This window comes from Cercospora kikuchii, assembly GCF_019650295.1.
Source record: "Cercospora kikuchii DNA, contig_00002, whole genome shotgun sequence".
In the NCBI taxonomy this organism is placed as follows: domain Eukaryota; kingdom Fungi; phylum Ascomycota; class Dothideomycetes; order Mycosphaerellales; family Mycosphaerellaceae; genus Cercospora; species Cercospora kikuchii.
In genome coordinates, this window is record NW_025408583.1 from 661,817 (window position 1) to 679,626 (window position 17,810).

Consider the following 17,810-nt stretch of genomic DNA (forward strand, 5'->3'; position numbering starts at 1 on the left):
CACGCTAGTCACGCACTGTCTCTGGTCTCTCACTCTGACTAAATGTACTAGCCGACGTACTGGGTATATCCACATCGGATGGCCCGGAGCGAAGCTGTGCGTCGGAGCTTGGCGACCATGGCCTGACTCTTCCACTTGACATTCACAACTTCGCCTCTATCTCATCTGTACCCTCGTTGGCCTCGCCTACAGGCATGGAGCTGGAGAGAGCAGGTGGTTCAATTCCTAGACTGGCCATCTGCTCCGTGAGGTCCGCAACCACCAAGTACTTGGCAGTAGGATCTGTCGCTGGGTTGTATTCTCGCGGGAAGTTGGTGTACAGCAACTTCGCCTGAAAGACGGCCTCACTTTGCTCCTTTTCAATGCCGTCGGAATGCATGGAGTAGATCCTCCGCGTAGCACGAGCATCTTGAACACTGCAATGCACTTTCTCCTGGATTTTGATACCGGCTACGCTCAGCGCAAGAACCTTGAGGCCCGGCCTGGGATGTTCAGGATTCCCGGCGTATTGGGCGAATCCAGAAAAGCGCTGTGTGTCGCGTAGATGCCAATGTGACCAGGGCAAACCGCGGAGATACTGCTGCTCGTTCTCCAGTGCGTGGCCGACGACTGTGCCCGCTTTGTCGAAGATGGCTTTGAGCTCGTGGAGTACCACGCCGATGGGACGTGCGAAGTTCTGGGAGATGAATCAGTTTACGTTGCAGGTCTCTGGTAGTCTGTTACTTACATCTGGGCGAATATCTTTCCATCCAACGCCACTCTTGTACCAGCCTGGCCTGTGAGAGACATCGCTGGGGTAAGAGACGAACGTGTCGAGAACGATCTCATCTTTCTCGTTAACGACGCTAACTCGACCAACGCCTTTCATGAGGACGCTTGAGAGGTCGGTCAACTCTATACCTTCGACATCGAGGAATACTGGTCGGCCGGCCCGCACTAAATCCAGTCGAGGTAGTATTTGCTTACCACTGCCTCTCTGTCAGTCCTGCATAAATGAATCTGTGTGAAGGGGGAGACTGACTGGCATTTGTAACCTGTTGGGCCACGGAGAGGGTGCTTGCGAGTATTGCCTGAATGGTGAGCGGGAATCGTGCCGGGTGGTGACATGTTTCTGAATTGGAATGTTCGATCGATTTGCCTAGTCTTCAGATCTGCTGGCTTTGTGAATCCTGTTATCTTGGGGGTCACGGTAGCTATTATATAAATGTGCGGTTGGCGGCCTCGTGTTATTTGGATCCCGTAGACCCATGGTTGCAAGAGCTTAAGGACAAGAAATAGACGAATCTTCAACTTTTTGAGTTTGGCAACACCATATTATAGTCAGCAAGTTGATGATCTGCAGATTACAGACACCAGTAAAGTCTTTGTGCTCTGGGTGTACTTCTGACCGAAGAGATTCTGCCAGAGCGCGTGAGATGCTTTCTTCTTTGCGACCCGATTGATCTCTCTACCGTTCTTCAGAAATCCATGCGACTTAGAGCATAGCGCTATACATCATTCCAGAGCATAGGGTAAATTTTCCTCGGTACAGCTGCCAGGCTTAGAGCCTCCGCAATACGTTGCTGCCGTACCTACTGACGAGGAGAATGCTAGACTTCGGGACTTGAAACCTTAGCTGAGGCTGAACTCACGGCCTCAGCAGACTGCATGATATAGCACTTTAGGCTGTTGTATGCATGGCATTGCACGAGCATTCTCAAGTATGGTTGTTGTTGCCGTTGTCACACTCCATGTATCGACTTCTGTGGTGAAGTCAGTCGCGTCGGGCTTACCTGAAGTAGCATGCCGGTGCAGAGCTCGATTTGGACGCGCCGCCGTCGCGTCTCCCATCTGTACGTTTCTTCCGCCGCGAGCTTCACAAAAAGATGGCTTCACGCACGATGAAGCTTTCCATCTTAGGCCCTGCCTTCGGACTTCCCTCGATCGATGCGCAATGCATCGCTGCTGTCGCACTACTCCAGCTATACGCGCCCCACGATTACGAGCTCGTTCCTACTCACGATGAAAGCCTTCCACTCCCATATCTCGTCGATGGCACAGCGGGACTGTCGGGACTGAACAATATCACTCGCCATTTGAAGGACAAACGCATCATCCAGGAAGGACTCGATCCACAGCAGACCGCCGATGCCGCCGCCATCACCTCCCTTATCGAACACAATGCCCAACTTCTCCTCGACATCTCATTGTATGTCGGCTTCGAGAATTATCGCCTCGCAACACGCCCTGCCTACAGCCAGATCCTCCCATGGCACGCCAATTACACTCTACCGCCTCAGAAGCGAAATGCTGCCCGGCTAAGGACAGAACATCTGGGCGTATCGAGCATCGACGTGGACAATGTGCACGAGGACATGAGCAACAGGCCAGAGGGCTTTGACGGGGTTGGCAAGGAGCAAAAGTTTGAGGCTGCGACACAAAAGAGAGCGAGTCTGCTACTTGGAGGCAAGGAGACATTGCGCAGTCTGCTCCAGCGGCCAGAGCATGCGGCGATATTCAAGCTCAATGCGCTTGCGGACAACTTCTTCGAGCCTTTGCAGGACATGCTCGGCGCAAAGACCTATCTGCTGGATACTGAACGGCCAAGTGCAGTCGATTGTCTTGTCACAGCGTATCTCAGTCTAATGCTCTTTCCCAAATTGCCCCAAGACTGGCTAGCGACAACGATGCGGCGCAAGTACAAGCGACTTGCTGCTTACACAGAGCGTCTGCAGAAAGAGTTGACACTTGCTGCAAATGTTGAGGATGTCCTTGCTGTGAGCCGCTGCAGGTCGCGTGAAGAGGCGCATGCATACTGGAAAGCTCACAAGATGCTGCTGCCGTGGAGCAGTGCATCCTCGCCTACCATGTCCGAAGCACTGCAGAGCTTTGGTGTTGGCCTGTGGAACCAGATCCCAATACTTGGACAACCTAACAAGCTGCATCTGCGAAACGCGAAATCGCACTCCTTCTTATACAGAAACCTGCAGACGGTTGTGCTTACTGCTGCAACTGCATTCGCTGCGGGAAGCTTCCTGTCTGTGTATGCCGGCCTGCTTGAATGGCCACACGGGGAAGCTGTTCACATCTTTGGTCGCAAACGAATGTCAGATTTCGGCCACCTCGGTGCTGCTCTTGCTGGCGTGAGTCTCCTCGGCCGTCAACCGGATTCGGGCTGAGATTGCGATTTCTCCGTGGTCGTTGTAGACCTTTTCCAGCTCTCCCTGCAATTACATCACAACGTCAAGTAAACATGGCGCAACACGATACATACGAGAAGCATCCCAGCATACGCCTGATGTGCCGAAGTGCATCCGATATGGGGTCGTTCGACTCGTCTGCAACCGGTCTCTTCGTGAGTGCTCGCCCGGACATTGCGAGTTACGCAGTGCACGCAATGCGACACCATGACGCGTCCCACTTTGATCGTGCCACAGCTGAACCGAGGAGGACACAGTCTGAGGGAACCGCTGCGCGCAATCTTGACCATGCTGTGTATGCAGCACCAGGATCACCAACTTTGCCCTCTGTGACCAAGTCTGCTTGGCGGTCTCTACTTTTCGTCCAAACGAGTTCTTCGATCAAGGCCACTCCAAGATCTTGATCGCTTGCTTGACACTGACAAGCTTCAACGGGCGCCAGGCTTGACGGCCGCCAGTCCGGCCCACTTTTGCTAGTGCCGCCGGTTGCCGGCTCATCGACAGTCGTGCCACATACTCCAGGATTCCAAACCCAGCCATCATCAACCCTAGGCACTACGCATCGCAAGCACGCCGCGTGTGCTCTTTTGATGACGCTGTACTCTGTTAGACTCATCCTGTAATTGCAGTGAGGGGGCGAAAAGCAATGCGAGATCTTGCATGTGTATTTGTCGACTGTGCTTCCATTCGTCGATCTTGCTCGCTTCCAGCCAGACTTTCGCAGGATATGCGGGGAAAATACAAGGATGGGTCGCAACCTCAAACTCTCCGTTCGTTCGAGAAGAAGTCAAAGCGTGGTTCAACAATATAGATGCAGCACATCGTCGACACATAGCAGCCAGAAAACGTGCAAAGCGTCTGGCGAAAGCCTTCAGATACCGTCTCCGCTGATCCTCTACCTTTTCCAGAACTGTAAGTTCGAAGAATGTTGAACAGCGATCATGTCCGTGCCATATCGGCGCAGGCACGAAAAGCATGCACCTTGCAATAGCGCCGAAACGCCACCGAAGATTTGTCCGCCGTCATCCTGTATGGTTCAGCCTCCCCACCGTCACCCGCGCGAATGGCGCATGGAGAAGAGCCAGGATGTGCACTACTGCGTCATTAATGATTGACGATAGGTTTCACTGCACTCGCAGAGCATGTCACTCACGCGATCTCGGTTCACAGATGCCGCTGATTGGCTTTGAGATCTGCGAGTTTGTGCTCATACAGTTTGGCGGGCCGTTTAGAGGGCACCGTGGTAATGAGGACAGCTGATCATGGGTCTATATATTGACACCCGAATGTCTGTATACCTTGCAGTCACTCAAGTCGATCTCTCCTGCGAAAGCTTCCCAGCCGCTCCTGGCAGTCACTCCAACATCACTTTTCAAGATGTTTGGGATGAAAGATCGATACTTCGGCCTACGGGGAGGATGGCTCACCTTTTGGGTTACCGTTGCGTGCGGTACAGACATGACATTGTTTGGCTATGATCAGGTAGGCCAAGCATTCGAAACGCTTCGCGCGTCCAGGCTCTAATTGAGTATAGGGTGTCTTCGGCGGTGTTGTCGTAACAGACGACTTTCTCGATCAGCTTGGTCTTCGAAACAACAGCGGACTTCTCGGCACAGTGACGGCAATCTACGATATCGGTTGTTTCTTTGGCGCTATCCTGGCATACTTCATTGGTGATATGATCGGACGCAAGAAAACTATCCTCCTCGGCACTACCATCATGAGCATTGGCGCAATTCTTCAAATCACAGCCTATTCGGTCCCTCACATGATCGTTGGCAGAATCGTCGGTGGTATTGGTAACGGCCTCAATACATCGACTGCGCCTCCTTGGCAAGCAGAGACGTCGAAAGCAGCATGGAGAGGAAAGCTGATCGTCATCGAGCTCATTCTGAACATTGCTGGATTTTCGTTGAGCAACTGGGTTACCTTTGGCTTCTCTTACCTTCCAGGCGGTGTTGCGTGGCGAGTCCCTCTTGCACTGCAGTTCATCTTCATCATCATTCTGTACGCGACAGTTCCTTGGCTACCTGAATCACCGAGATGGCTTGTGCAGAAAGACCGTATCGAAGAAGCCGAGCAGATCCTGGCCGATGTCGAAGGCACCGATACCATTGATCCATATGTTCAGACGGAGCTGAGCGAGATCAAGTTCTCCATTCAATACGAGAGGGAGCACTCTGTGCGTGTCCGAGATCTACTTCGCGGAAAGCAAGGTGACGCAGCTGGTACCTCGACTCTTCGAAGACTGTTCCTCGGAATGGGCGCACAAGCAATTCAACAGCTGTCCGGTATCAATGTGACTTCTTACTACTTGCCGACTGTCTTGATCGAGTCTGTTGGATTCACGAACAGGATGGCTCGACTCCTGGCCGCTTGCAACAGTGTCAGCTACCTGCTATTCTCACTCATCGGAATCCCGAACGTCGAGCGCTGGGGTCGTCGAAAGATGTTGATGTACGCTGCCTTTGGACAAGGTTGCTGCTACATGCTCATCACAATTCTCTTGCGCTACTCCGATAAAGAAGGTTACCCCAACCAGAGAGAAGTTGCTAGCGCCAGTGTGGCGTTCTTCTTCCTTTACTACGTCTTCTTCGGCATCGGTATGCAAGGTGTGCCCTGGCTCTATCCTGCTGAGATCAATGGTCTCTCGATGAGAAATAAAGGTGCTGCGCTTGGTACAGCAACAAACTGGATTTGTGAGTTCCATTGATATCACCTAGCACGTATCACAGCTCCCGGCTAACATTCCTCTCAGGCAACTTCATGGTCGTCGAAATCACCCCCAGCGGAATCCGCAACCTCGGCTGGCAATTCTACATTATCTGGACAGTCTTCAACTTCTCCTTCGTGCCTATAGTCTACATCTTCTTCCCCGAAACCGCAGGCCGCACACTCGAAGATATCGACGAGTACTTCCGTACACACTCGAACGGCGGCAAAGATATTTTCGTCTTCTTGGATAAGGAAGCGACGCTGTCGACTCGCCCGCTCAAGTATATCGAACGCGAGGAGACGCAGGTTCGAAGAGCGAGTAGTGTGGATCCTAGAGCTGCTTCGTTGGCGCAGCAGCATCATCGCGGGAGAAAGATGAGTGCGGAGGATCCGGAGTTGGGGAGACAGATTTCGGGCAGTGGAGATGATGAGAAAGTTGATGTGAGGGAGCATAAGGAAGTGAAGTGAGGTGATGATGTGGTATCAGCTATCATGTATCACGAATTTTATTGGCATTGAAATTATGCGTCAGCCTTGCTCTGTGCATGCACTTCTAATGTGACAGGTATGAGCTAATTGATCAGTAATGAGTTGCAATGATGCTCACTCCGCAGCACGCTTCTAGCGCCACGAGCGCTTCTGTTCGCCCGACTTGGCTCCTCGCAAGACCATGCTCTTGAGCTTTGAAACCTCAGACTCCAAGTTCTGGACCTCTTCTTCCAGCACCTGGACTCTCGCTTGAGTCCCAGCACAGGTTAAACAATCAAAACTGGGACTTCTCGTTAGCCCGGCTGGCCGCTCGGGAGAAACTGCTGGTACATCGATCGAGCCATCCGACTGCAGCAAAACAGTCACGAAGGGGTTCTTCTTGATGGATCTGAATCTCGTCGGCGCTACCGCTTGCCTATCTGGCTCCTGCTTCGGATTCCGCCGCTTTTGCGAGGCGTCTTTCCCAGCTCGTACTCGAGTCCAGGGAGTCTTGGGATTTTTGGTTGCTGGAGCGATGGGAGAACACAAGCGTGGAGATGGCACGTCGGTGGCACCATCGTTCTGCTTTCTTGGTATCGAACGCGACCCGTTTGCTGCATCCTGTAGCTCTGTGGTATTCCGAGCTATACGTGGGGAGAGCGAAGACGTTCGCGGGAAAAGCTGTCTGACGTCTGAGGAGACTGCTGAGAGGCCTTTACCAGGAGCAACGTAGGCGTGCGTTGCTAGTGATCCTTGAGAAGAATGACCATCTTGATGCGGGCTTTGTCCTAAGATGGCTTGGTATCGGTGCTTATCATCGCGTCTTCGAGGTACTTCGCAATTGGCAAGGTTCTCGTCATTGTCGGATGTGAGCCAGAGATCTTCTTCGTGCTCACGGCCCTGAATCGGAGAAGTTTTGGCGCGTACAATTGGCCTGCCTCTGGACCGTGTCTTTTGTCTGTTCGGTCGTGGACGAAAGCTCGCGATCGCAGCATCGCCCGGGACGACACCAGCTGACTTGAATGCGATTTGACGACCTTGTGAGCGAGACCGAGGCAGCTGTGACTGTTCCTGTTGCCTCACCCCAAGCGGATCTTTCGTTGCTACACCTTTCTGCCTTGCTGTGGAGCTGGCACTACTCGTGCGGCCTGCAAACGCCAGAGTCGAGCATGCACGTGTGCCGCGCCTTGATCTTGTGCTTTTGATGCTCGAAGTCGGAAATCTGATGAAAGTCTGGCTTGAAATGCGAGGGCGATTTCTTGGTGGACTGGAAACTTGTCGTCTGAACGTATACAAGGGTGGATCCCGCTCCCCTGGGGCGAACAAGTCCTTGTATCCTTGACCAGAGGAAGGTGCGAAGATTTGTTGCTTCGATATCGGCGTGCGCCGCACAGTAGAGGTATCGATCTCGTCGGGGTGGAATATCAGCTGGCGTTGCACTTGTTGTGTTGGTAGTCCCTGGCCTCTACTCAAGCTGCTTGGCAGACCGAGACCGTTTTTCGTTGCCTGTTGCCTCGTGACATTACCAGCCCTTGGCTTGACAGGCGCAGACGTGGCGATACTCCGTACTGCATTGAGGGAGATATCGGGATCTGCGTCGTCAAAGTTGCCCAAGGTTGCATCGTTGATCGCGACAGGAGCTGAGCCGACACTCCACTCAACACTGATAATCTTCTCCCCCCGTGAGCTCACTCGCTGTTGAGCGAGTAGCAAGCCCAAACTATTGTAAAGCTGAACTGTTCCATCTGCTAATCCCACAGCGATCACTTCACCTTGTTGGTCTTGACCTTCACTTCGCTCACCATTTCCAGTAGTAGCAGCCCGAACAGAGCCACTGGCAAATCCTGCGAGAATGGCAAGTGCAGTACATGGCTCTTTGCAGTGCCATGTACGAAGTACAATACCTCCTTTCGCGAAGTCGATGATGCGGCAACGTCCATCTCGGCCGGCCGTGACAGCCCGCAGTTTGTAGCCAGGCAAGAAGGCCACTCCAGCAATTGGTGCAAAGATGCTCGTAGACTCCGACCGAATGTTCTCCGTGGTGACCTTGCGGTGAAGATTCTGGAAGCTGGAAATCTCCCAGCCAAAATTGAGCTGAGTTTCGTAGGTGCCTGTGATATTGACGATTTTCGTAGCATCGAACGCAGCTACCGTTCCGTCTCGAAAGCCAAGCATGAATATGTTCGGTCGTTCGGGATGGAAAGCTGCAGTACATACCGCAGCAGTCGAGGAGGTAGGCTGAATTAATGTGCTTGTGGAACTCGGTGTCATTCTCTTGAGGAAGATCGCAGGCGGATCACTCGATGCAGATAGCATCAAGTCTCCAGTGCAGGACACGGCAAGTGCAACAGGAGCGCTTTCATGTTTCTGTAGAGGCTCAAGCAAACGGTACTTCTCCAGACTGTACTGTTGGATTAGGCCGTGCGACGTAGTTGACAAGTACAGCATCTTGGCATCTTGAGAATACTCCAAGTGTCGCAATTCTTCGTCAGGAGCGTTCAGCCCCCAGCTGTGCTCCTTGCCCCTCTTCGTGTCATGCAGCACGACCACATCTTTACTGGCCACTGCTAGGAGTCCTGAGCCATCTTTGGCTTCTCTGGCAGCGATGATGCCGTTTCGACTGCTTTGGAAGATTTTGTGAATGCCAGATGCGTCCCAGGCGAAGATATGTCTTGGCGTGGCGATGATGAGATGGCTGCTGCGTGGAAAAGTGAACCTCGTATTGTCTGCAGCGACTTCAGCCAAGATGATGTCTTTGTATACGCCTTGTAAGGTAGACATTTTGTTGTTTGTGTCATGTTCCGGGGCGAAGATTCGTCACTGCCCAACTTTGAGCTGGGGAGAGATTCGGTGAGTGGCCGTTGCTACTTCCTATTCTGATAATCTGCAGAGCGTGACAGGGGCTCAACGGATATTGAGAGATCAGAAGCTCAAAATCAGCTTGGTACACATTGTCGATGTCATTTTTGCTCAATTGAGAGTCTATCTTCGTCCATTGCTTACGTACAACGCTGCTCAGTATCCAGGTCATAAACCTTGAGCTTCTACCTCCAAGCCAGTTGGAAAGACACGGCTTGACCGGGCCATCGCCTGCTGTCAACATTCTGATGACGCGATAGCCTTCAAATGTCACCTTCCGCATCGATCCACGCGCAAGCCAAGGCTCAAACTCAGTACCCGACACTCCTTAAACATCCATTCAGAAACACTTCCCTTCTGTGTATAGTACGAGAGACGCACCCAGAATGCTGCTTCCATGTAGAGCCCACTCCGCTGCAAACTGGCTTGCCAACAGGCACCGCAGCTCTAGCCTCTGTTGCCTCTAGCAGCCACGGAAGCCTTCTTCGACTTCGCATCCTTCTCCCTCTGCAATCTGCGACGCTCAGCCCTGGATCGAGGTACGGTATCCTCTCTCTGAGCTGTACTGGCCACATCTTGAAGGCTCATGTCGGGCTGTTCAGTTGCAAGCGCATAGTCGTTGTTTGCCGATGTGTCAATATCGTAGCGGGGACGCAATGCTCTTCCCTCCTGCCGGACAAAAGTAGCTGAGCGGCCGTTGCGAAATTTCTGGAGTTCCTGAATGCCCACAGCAGACATGCGCATTGCGATATCAAGAGATCCGCCTTTCGAATTCTCGGCCACGCCCTCGGCTTGATCAGCTTTGAGCTCGGCCATGGGCTCATCTCACTTGATGCGAAACGGCATAGCGAGCATGAAATGTCTAGAGCCAGGCAACAGCAAGTTTGCACCCTCCACGACTAAAGGGTAAGGCACCCGTCAAAGATACGGCAAGCCAAAACAGCTACGCAGAACAGCCTCTAGTCGTTCGAAACCTGCTCGGGACAACACCTCCTGTCATGGCATACATGGCTTAGGGGGAGAGTTGGAAATCAAGCCACATATACCCTTCCACATCTGACATTAGTGCGGATTCGCACTTTTGTCAGAAACAAGTCCACTACACCTTTCGGGTTCAATGCCCGAGCGTCGCTGCTGTGAATGACTTCGATGCACTTGTCACGATCATCAGCATGCAGGCTGTCCCGGCCAGAGCTTGGAACTGTGAACAGGACATAAGCCTCAGGATCCGCGCCAGTGGGAGTATTCGCGATCCAGACGGTCCTCATTCTTCGAATGATAACGCCGGACGTTGAGTCGTAACAAAGGTCATCTGCCGGGCTTTCGACGGCCATTCCAGCACCGTAATTCGGAGCAGACTCAGGAGAGCTGACTTCTATCCAGGTGAAGCCACCGTTCCTCATTGTGCTGATGCGGTTCAGCTCAGGGTCCCTCGATAAGCGGGCGTAAGACTTCTCCTCAGCTTTGTGGAAACGCTCTAGCTGAAAGTTCAAGAATTTCCGGTACCAAGCGAACTCCTCATCGCTCAAGACATCGAAGTCTTCCTGCCCACTGAGTGGAGTGGTGTCGTGTAAGCGGTGTTCAAAATGAGCTTCGAAGTCAGGATCATGAGGGAGATTAGCTTTGATCGTAACCAATATGAAGAGGGCGATGTCTCCTTTCGTTCGAAGCTTTTCGGTAAAGTTGCCGCTGTGGCGGCTCATGCTCGAGTCGCTGATGGGATCGATGACGGTGGGTTCAGCAGAGTGATCCGCGGACATGGCGCTTCCGGTGATGAAGTCCTGAACCTCCTCGGGGCTGCCCGAACAATAGATCTTGATAGTGAGTAACACAAATCGGACCGCGTCTGCTCTCGTCCAAACGTTGTCTGTCGTGTTGACGTCGCGGTTTGTCAACTCCGGGCCGATTGTCGACACATCGTCCTGAGTCGAAGAGTGGCCGACGCTTGGGGCACTGTTGGAGATTTTGCTAGGCTCAGAGCCGCCACGAGCGGCATCACCAAGCGGAGGCATGCTGGATCCTGGCGACGGCGCTAGGCCTCGAGTTGTCGTAATATTCAATGTTGTATCTTTGGATAGCGTGGCCAAGACTGTGCAGCGGTGTGGTATGCTACGGAGGCGTAGCCGGATCGCCGTTCTAGTTCGAAGACGATGACACTCGAGTTGGTTGGAGACACGAGTTTGCGAGGTGATGTCAGAAGGGCAACATCAGCTGTGTGCCGCCGATGATCTTTGGTGCGTGCTGGTGTCTCGGTAAAGCGCGTGGTTTCTGGTTTTAAAGTAGGCAATGGGCCTCCGTATGAACGAAGCGAGATCTTGGCGCTAAAGTGAATGGGGGTCGGCCTACAACGGTCTTGCCTGCCAAGTCACATGGATTCACCATACGTTCGGGATGTGATCTGATTGTCTTCGAGATTCTGAACATTGAAAGGCGCGCGTAATTGTACCTTTGATCTTTGATTAAAGTGTGGTCGTAGAACAGGAATGCTTTGTTACTGTGGCGTGCAAGTGAGAACATCTCCTTTCTCGACGGGTCTCTAACCAATTGCTTCCTTTGACCATGAAAAACTGGCTCAGAATCGAATTTCCATCTTCTATTAGCATATCATGCTCCAAAAAGCTCTGTGGTTCGATTTGTTTACAAGCTCTCGATGACGCGGCAGCCATCAACCACATGCATTACAAGCCACATCAACACAAACGTATCCGAAACCCACCCCTCAAACTCCCACACCATGCATTGAAGAATACAAACGTCGATAGGACCGAAGAGCTACGCGTCCCTGTAGCCGGTACTAGTACTTGCTGCGCGTCGCCTGGCCAGAAAAGTTCTCCTGAATAGGTCGCTTGACCTTACGAGAGACTCTCTCGGGCTGGTCGGGATCTGCAACAGCGACAACGTCGTTCGCAGCTAGCTCTGCGTTCGCGTCTGCTTCTCCTTGCTGTTCGTCTCCGGCCATGGGATTGGCCTCCTCTGTCTGCAGTGGAAAGGTCATAATGTGAGAAGCTATCTCAGACTGCGGGACTGCACTGGGAAGGATCTTTCTCAAGTCCCCTTTGAGTCTCTTGAGGTAAAAGTCTTGGTACTCAGCGACGAGCTTACGAAAGCCTTCCTCCGACATGTGCATGACGCACTCATCAGCAGACCGGTCTTCAGTTCCCTCCTGTGTTCCATCCACTTGCTCGGCTTTGAGCTCCGACATTGTCTCGGACCAGGCGAAGTTTACTGGCTCAATCCTCAAGAGGGATCTGCAGCCGGGCTTGAGCAGGTTTGCCTCTTCAACGATAACCGCATCACCTGGATTCTGTGCTCGAGCATCGCTGCTGTGTAGTAATTCGATGTATAGACCGCGTTCATCAGGACTCATAGCTTCTAAGGCAGAGCTCGAAACCGTGAAGATAATGAAGGCAAGAGGACCGTAAGCATTGCCATCAGTGGGAACCCACATGGCTCTAAACTGCTCAACAAATGTGCACCAGACTGTACGGACTTCTTCAGGCGCAGCCGGACAGGGAACTGCCATTTCAGAGTCGTAAGTTGACGCACTCTTTTCGCAGCAGTAAATATTCCATGCGAAACCTCCATTCTTGACGGTGTTGTTGTGATTCTGCTCTGGATCGTTTGACCATCCGCGACGGCGGCATTTGATGTCCCACAATATGTGTTGCTCATGTCCCACAAACGCCAGCAATTGTGTTTGTTCGAATGGTGACAGATGACCGAGGACAATGCAACGCATAAGTTTCAGAACTTTGAAGTAATCGTCTCGCTCAGCGTCTGTGAGATCGGTTTCCAAGTCGCGCCCAGTGATTGGTGTTTCGTCAGAGGTCAAAGCCTCTGCTGCATCAGGGAACTTGATGCGATGTTCAGGAAGGATGGCTTTGATGATAAGCATAAAGCCAAGTACAAGCTCTCTTTGAGTCTGTATCCAACCAGTGGGATCGGTGTCAGGGCTCTCCGCGTCCGAGTTGCCTCGAGTGTTAACGAAGTGTACGTAGAAGCGGTTGACGGAGAGAATAGCCGCTATTCTGCTTGCAGAAATCTCGGGGTGGTGTTCCCATATTCTTGGATGATTGGCAGAGAAATCATCATCAAAGTCGCGGTCATCCGCAGATGGATCCCAAGGCATACGCAGGTGTCGTTCGCAGAAGTATGGTCCCCCACATCTGCAATATGGCACCTCCGTCTCGTATCTCTCTTGCACTTCCAGAATCGACAGCCGCTCTAGACTGCCCCCTCCCAGTTGATTACCAGGAATATGCGTGTGATGCTCTTGACCAGTCGTCTCAAGCTTGTGAGCATCAAGAACCGCTGCGTCGTCGTTGCAGGCGATTTCAGCAGGCATGCCCAGAACAACTCCACCACCAGCAGTCTGATACCCAACTGAGCGCTTCGAAGGGCTTCTGTCGAGAGCAGCCGCTCCGGAAGGACTGCCGTCGACGCCGGTGTCCGTCACAGCCTCAGATCCGCCACCAGCGGCATTGTCGTCTTTGGGCATGTTGGGTATTGGTAATGACGCCATGACTCGAGTCCTTGCCGTCCTTGATGTTGCTTCTTGAAAGGGCTGCTATTGATAGATGTGCTGTGGTTCGGTGTGCGTCAAAGGCGTACGATCTTCGTCGTGCTGATTCGAGGACCAGGCCCCAGCGCGCTGGATGTAAAGGAGGTGGCGCGTGCACCGAGCAAATTCAATGTGCAAGGCCCGTGGTGTGCCGACGATGAGGTTTAATTACGCGTCGGTACTCTGATGTCGGCCGTTGCTTTCAGTCCTAAAGTAGGCAGTGGGCCGGCTCAGTGAACGCAGCGCGAGTCTTGGCGTTGAAGTGAATGAGCGTCGGCTAGCGGTACTTGTCTGGCCAGGTCACCTGCGTTCACCAGACATCCATGGCAAAACCGAGTGGAAGCTCTACGAAAGATAGAGATAGACCATGAGTGACGGCCAGAGCTTGAGCAAGCAGAGAAAAGAAGACTTTGTCCTGTTCTTCTTCTTGCGTTGTTTGGGCTGGAAGGTTCGCTCCTGCCAGACCTGAACATTGCATGCACATTTGGATTATCAACAAGGTTTTCCCATCGTCCACAGCCATGTTCAAACATGAGAAACAAGTCGCTCAGGTCTGGTTTATGGTCCAGTGGAACAATCGAGACAAATCTCGTAAAACAAGAATGCATCGATTCGTGTGCTCAACTATCAGTTCTCCAGGCTTCTGTCCTCTGCCTAGCACATGTGGTCATGGTAGCCTACCATACATTTGCACAAACATACCAGTAGTCGAATTAGAGTTGTAGCTCTCACCTGAGTTGCTCTCCTCTGCACTCTGTTCCTGTGCATCCTGGTGTGCCGAAACCTGTTGGACTGGAACTTCTTGCTGAGGTGGCGCATCTAGATCAGGATAAAAGCTATTCCAGTCAATCTTTGAGTTTTCCTCACCCACGAACTTCGCAGCACGACCATGCTGTTTCATTGTCTTCCTCAGTCGCTCTTGCCATATCCTTCTGCTTGCACGGTTCCTCTCCCTCGTGCTCTGTTTTGTCTTAGCAATCCTAGCGTTCTTGGCTCGCTGTACCAGCCCTGCTCTGGAAGATGTCGGGCTGCTGCCTTGTTGGATGGGCCACGAGTCTGCTCGACGTGGACTTCCAAGGAGGTCTACTGACGTCCTGTCTCGGAATGAAGCTGGACTGCCTCTCGCGACCCCTGCTGCCCATTTCATGACCTTCGGTCGTTGTCTTTGTTGCACGCTCTCGATCCAGCCAGTGTCTTCCGGTGGATAGCAGGCTATGTGAGCGGGAACAGGCGCGTACCCGGGAGGTGTGAACGGTTGATCCTGGATATCCAATCTTTTTGCTTCAGCCTTGCATTGCGTATAGTTCTCCTGCGCTTCCGCTCTCATTTGCTCCTCCTCCTCCAGGATAGCTTCAAACGACATGCCTTCGTAGTCCTGTCGAAAACTCTCGTTCCATCGTTCACGTCCCTCTAGTCCGTAGAGTACCAGATAATTGACGAGGCCTCTCTGACAGTTCAATTTCAACTCGTTGATATTACCGTCAGCAAGAGCGACCTGTTCGCGAGTATATTCGAGGTCTTGAATGATTGGGTGGGGCACAAATGGGCTTGGGGTTCTCATCTCCGGCTCATGTTGCGAAATCATATCGAGGTTGCTGAGCTCAGACATCCTCGGAGAATGTACGTCCTTCCAGACTCCATTGTCGATCAGGGCGTCGAGTAAATCTGTATCCACAAAGTTTGACTCTCTCTGAATCTGAACTGCTTGAGCCAGGGTCAATGCTTCGCGCGCAAGGTTGTATTCTGTTCGAGCTTTTTTCTCATTCTGGTTAGCAAGCTTCACTCTTGCTTCTGCGTCCTCTGACGGGGCAAAAGCTTGATCTTGTTTACGGGCGTCTCTTCGCGCCGCAATCAAGGCTTGACAGGCTTGTGCAGCCGATTCTGCTGTCTGTCGAACCAATTTCCTACTCGACTCGAGGCGCGCTGCCCCCGAACTGATGTTTACGAACGAAAATTGGAGCTCGTCATCACAATCCAGCCCGGCGAAACAACGTGGCTCGGAATGGGCGACCCAGTACCTCGTAGATGCGTGGATCTTCTTCCAGACATCAGAAGAAGCAGCCTCGGTAGCTGTCAGTCTTTTTCGGGCTTGTTCTATTCTCTCGAGGTAGCCAAATTGCCCGTACAGATATTCTCTTGTCTCTGCAGCGTCTCGTTCGTATTCTGCGATCATCGGTTCTGTTTCAGGTGCTCTATACTCATTAATGTTGTCAAGCTATGACTCCCGTTAGTGCACCGCCGTCATGTGGCTAGCTGTAACAGCACCCACATAATCGTTGTCGGCCTGCATATTCGCCTGAAGTGGCAGAATCTCGCTCTCGTATCGTTCAATTGCTTCAAGCAACCTCCGCCTTGTGAATCTCAGCTCGGCACTACGTGCAAGAAGGTCCACAAATGCGACGCGGTCATGTACTACAGCGGTCTGAGTTCCTTCCCTAACATGTCGCAGTGCTGGTCTCTCAGCGGCTTCTGATCGTGGAGCAACACTGGCAATCTGATGTGGCTCGCCCTGCCACCAAGCCTGTATTCGGGCCAGCAAATTCATCTTGTTAGCATACTAATCAGTGATACATTCATAGTGTCGTAACTCCTGCTAGAGCCTGATCGTCTCTACATAAAACGTTCTTTGTGTACTGAAGCGATAGGGCTTGCTTTGTCTATCTTGCAGAATACTAACGTTTCCGGAGCCTTTGAGAGTCCCGGCACAATTCGAAGAGTGTACAAACAAATGCTTTTATAGGACACCGCGCTCCGACAAGCTGTTAGCTTGTGTTAATTAGAGACTCTTCTTATATCTTCTCTATATGTTTTATTGTTCTGTTTATAGGTAGCAAACCTATATAGTAGATACTTAATATCTACTACTAGCTAGATAGAATTATTAAGCTATTAAGTATCTTAGCCTGCGAAGACCGATTGCACGCCTCCACGCGGCCGCAGGCGGAAACAGGCGGTCGAGCTCGCAACTCGACCGTGCTGGCAAAGTGCACGGCATGGTGGAGCGGAGTGGTGGAGTGCGAAATCCGGTGCGGTTTCGCCAAGACTACTCCGAACAGAGGACTACCACCGAAATGGTTTTGAAAACCATCCGACGACGACCTACCTGCGTTAGAAACAGGTCCGCTTAATCGTGAGCGTGCGAAAGAGCCGCGGAACTCCTAGGCGTCGATAGGACACCTCTGGTGTATGGGAGGAATCCTCAGCTGAGGGTATTTGGAGCCAAAAGGACAACAAGTCACCCAATATGCAGTCTCTGGATCCGAACCACCTACCTCTGGAAGGCTTTGAGGGGACTCGGAGAGCGTACGCGTTGTTAAGGCCGGAAGCAGATGCGTTATGCACTTGGAAGAGCCGAGGTGAAAGAGCTAGAAGGGAGGCGTTAGTTGGCGGGCAATGGAGCTCGGAGTAACGCTACGAAGCCCGTAGGGGCCTGTCGATTGCTCAGGTGCGAGTAGGAGGGTTTTGCCCGGGGCACAGCCTTACAAAGAAGGACACCTAGTCCAGCAGTCACCTAGAAGAGCTCGGAAACTTAGGAAGGCCCACATAGAGAAGCAGGCAAAGGAGACACAGAGAGGCGAGCCGAAGGGAAGACTCGAGGCAAGAAGGAGGGGGTGCAAGGCGTGAGGAGGCGAGGAGGAGGCGATACATTGGTTAGTGGGTGGAAACGCAAGAGCACTGCTGCCTGGCTAGGAGTAGACGCTCGAGCAAGCCTGCGAGACATGGCCGGCCATAGCCAAAGAGATGCGGTATGGTAACGCGAAGGGAGTCATTCTCCTGGGGCGTGGTGGGCAATGGCAGCGACTGAGACACTGTCTGCTCAGCCCGAGAGGACGGACGCGCATGTCGGTCTTGGAAGAGAGGCGACCGGTCTTCAGTTCGCTGAAGTCCGAAAGAGCATAACCAAGGCTTAAGGAGCAAACAGTATATGGAGCGTAGGGTAGGGGCTTTGGCCTGGGGCCTCTCCCTCGAAGCGATAAAGGCGCAGAGGTGTCCCTAAGCGGGAAAGCGTGGGCAGACTTTGTCTACCT

The 17,810-nt window shown here is 52.5% G+C and overlaps 7 protein-coding genes across 7 annotated transcripts; 2 read left to right on the plus strand and 5 right to left on the minus strand.

The window, feature by feature from the left end:
• Window positions 1-142: 142 nt before the first annotated feature.
• Window positions 143-1,107, minus strand: CKM354_000250100 (uncharacterized protein; the record flags this gene model as incomplete). The annotated part of the gene is made up of 3 exons (XM_044797662.1): window positions 143-676; window positions 728-968; window positions 1,022-1,107. 3 exons carry the CDS (start codon window positions 1,105-1,107, stop codon window positions 143-145), a joined length of 861 nt encoding a protein of 286 aa, XP_044653597.1.
• A 758-nt stretch (window positions 1,108-1,865) lies between these two features.
• Window positions 1,866-3,158, plus strand: CKM354_000250200 (uncharacterized protein; the record flags this gene model as incomplete). The annotated part of the gene is made up of 1 exon (XM_044797663.1): window positions 1,866-3,158. The coding sequence occupies one exon, from the start codon at window positions 1,866-1,868 to the stop codon at window positions 3,156-3,158; it is 1,293 nt and encodes a 430-aa protein (XP_044653598.1).
• Window positions 3,159-4,556: 1,398 nt separating this feature from the next.
• Window positions 4,557-6,362, plus strand: CKM354_000250300 (uncharacterized protein; the record flags this gene model as incomplete). Its single annotated transcript, XM_044797664.1, has 3 exons — window positions 4,557-4,661; window positions 4,714-5,878; window positions 5,938-6,362. The coding sequence occupies 3 exons, from the start codon at window positions 4,557-4,559 to the stop codon at window positions 6,360-6,362; spliced, it is 1,695 nt and encodes a 564-aa protein (XP_044653599.1).
• A 153-nt stretch (window positions 6,363-6,515) lies between these two features.
• On the minus strand, window positions 6,516-9,143 carry CKM354_000250400 (uncharacterized protein; the record flags this gene model as incomplete). Its single annotated transcript, XM_044797665.1, has 1 exon — window positions 6,516-9,143. The coding sequence occupies one exon, from the start codon at window positions 9,141-9,143 to the stop codon at window positions 6,516-6,518; it is 2,628 nt and encodes an 875-aa protein (XP_044653600.1).
• Window positions 9,144-10,252: 1,109 nt separating this feature from the next.
• CKM354_000250500 (uncharacterized protein) lies at window positions 10,253-11,233 on the minus strand (the record flags this gene model as incomplete). Its single annotated transcript, XM_044797666.1, has 1 exon — window positions 10,253-11,233. The coding sequence occupies one exon, from the start codon at window positions 11,231-11,233 to the stop codon at window positions 10,253-10,255; it is 981 nt and encodes a 326-aa protein (XP_044653601.1).
• Window positions 11,234-12,015: 782 nt separating this feature from the next.
• On the minus strand, window positions 12,016-13,719 carry CKM354_000250600 (uncharacterized protein; the record flags this gene model as incomplete). Its single annotated transcript, XM_044797667.1, has 1 exon — window positions 12,016-13,719. One exon carries the CDS (start codon window positions 13,717-13,719, stop codon window positions 12,016-12,018), a length of 1,704 nt encoding a protein of 567 aa, XP_044653602.1.
• Window positions 13,720-14,449: 730 nt separating this feature from the next.
• On the minus strand, window positions 14,450-16,327 carry CKM354_000250700 (uncharacterized protein; the record flags this gene model as incomplete). Its single annotated transcript, XM_044797668.1, has 2 exons — window positions 14,450-15,997; window positions 16,052-16,327. The coding sequence occupies 2 exons, from the start codon at window positions 16,325-16,327 to the stop codon at window positions 14,450-14,452; spliced, it is 1,824 nt and encodes a 607-aa protein (XP_044653603.1).
• Window positions 16,328-17,810: the final 1,483 nt, after the last annotated feature.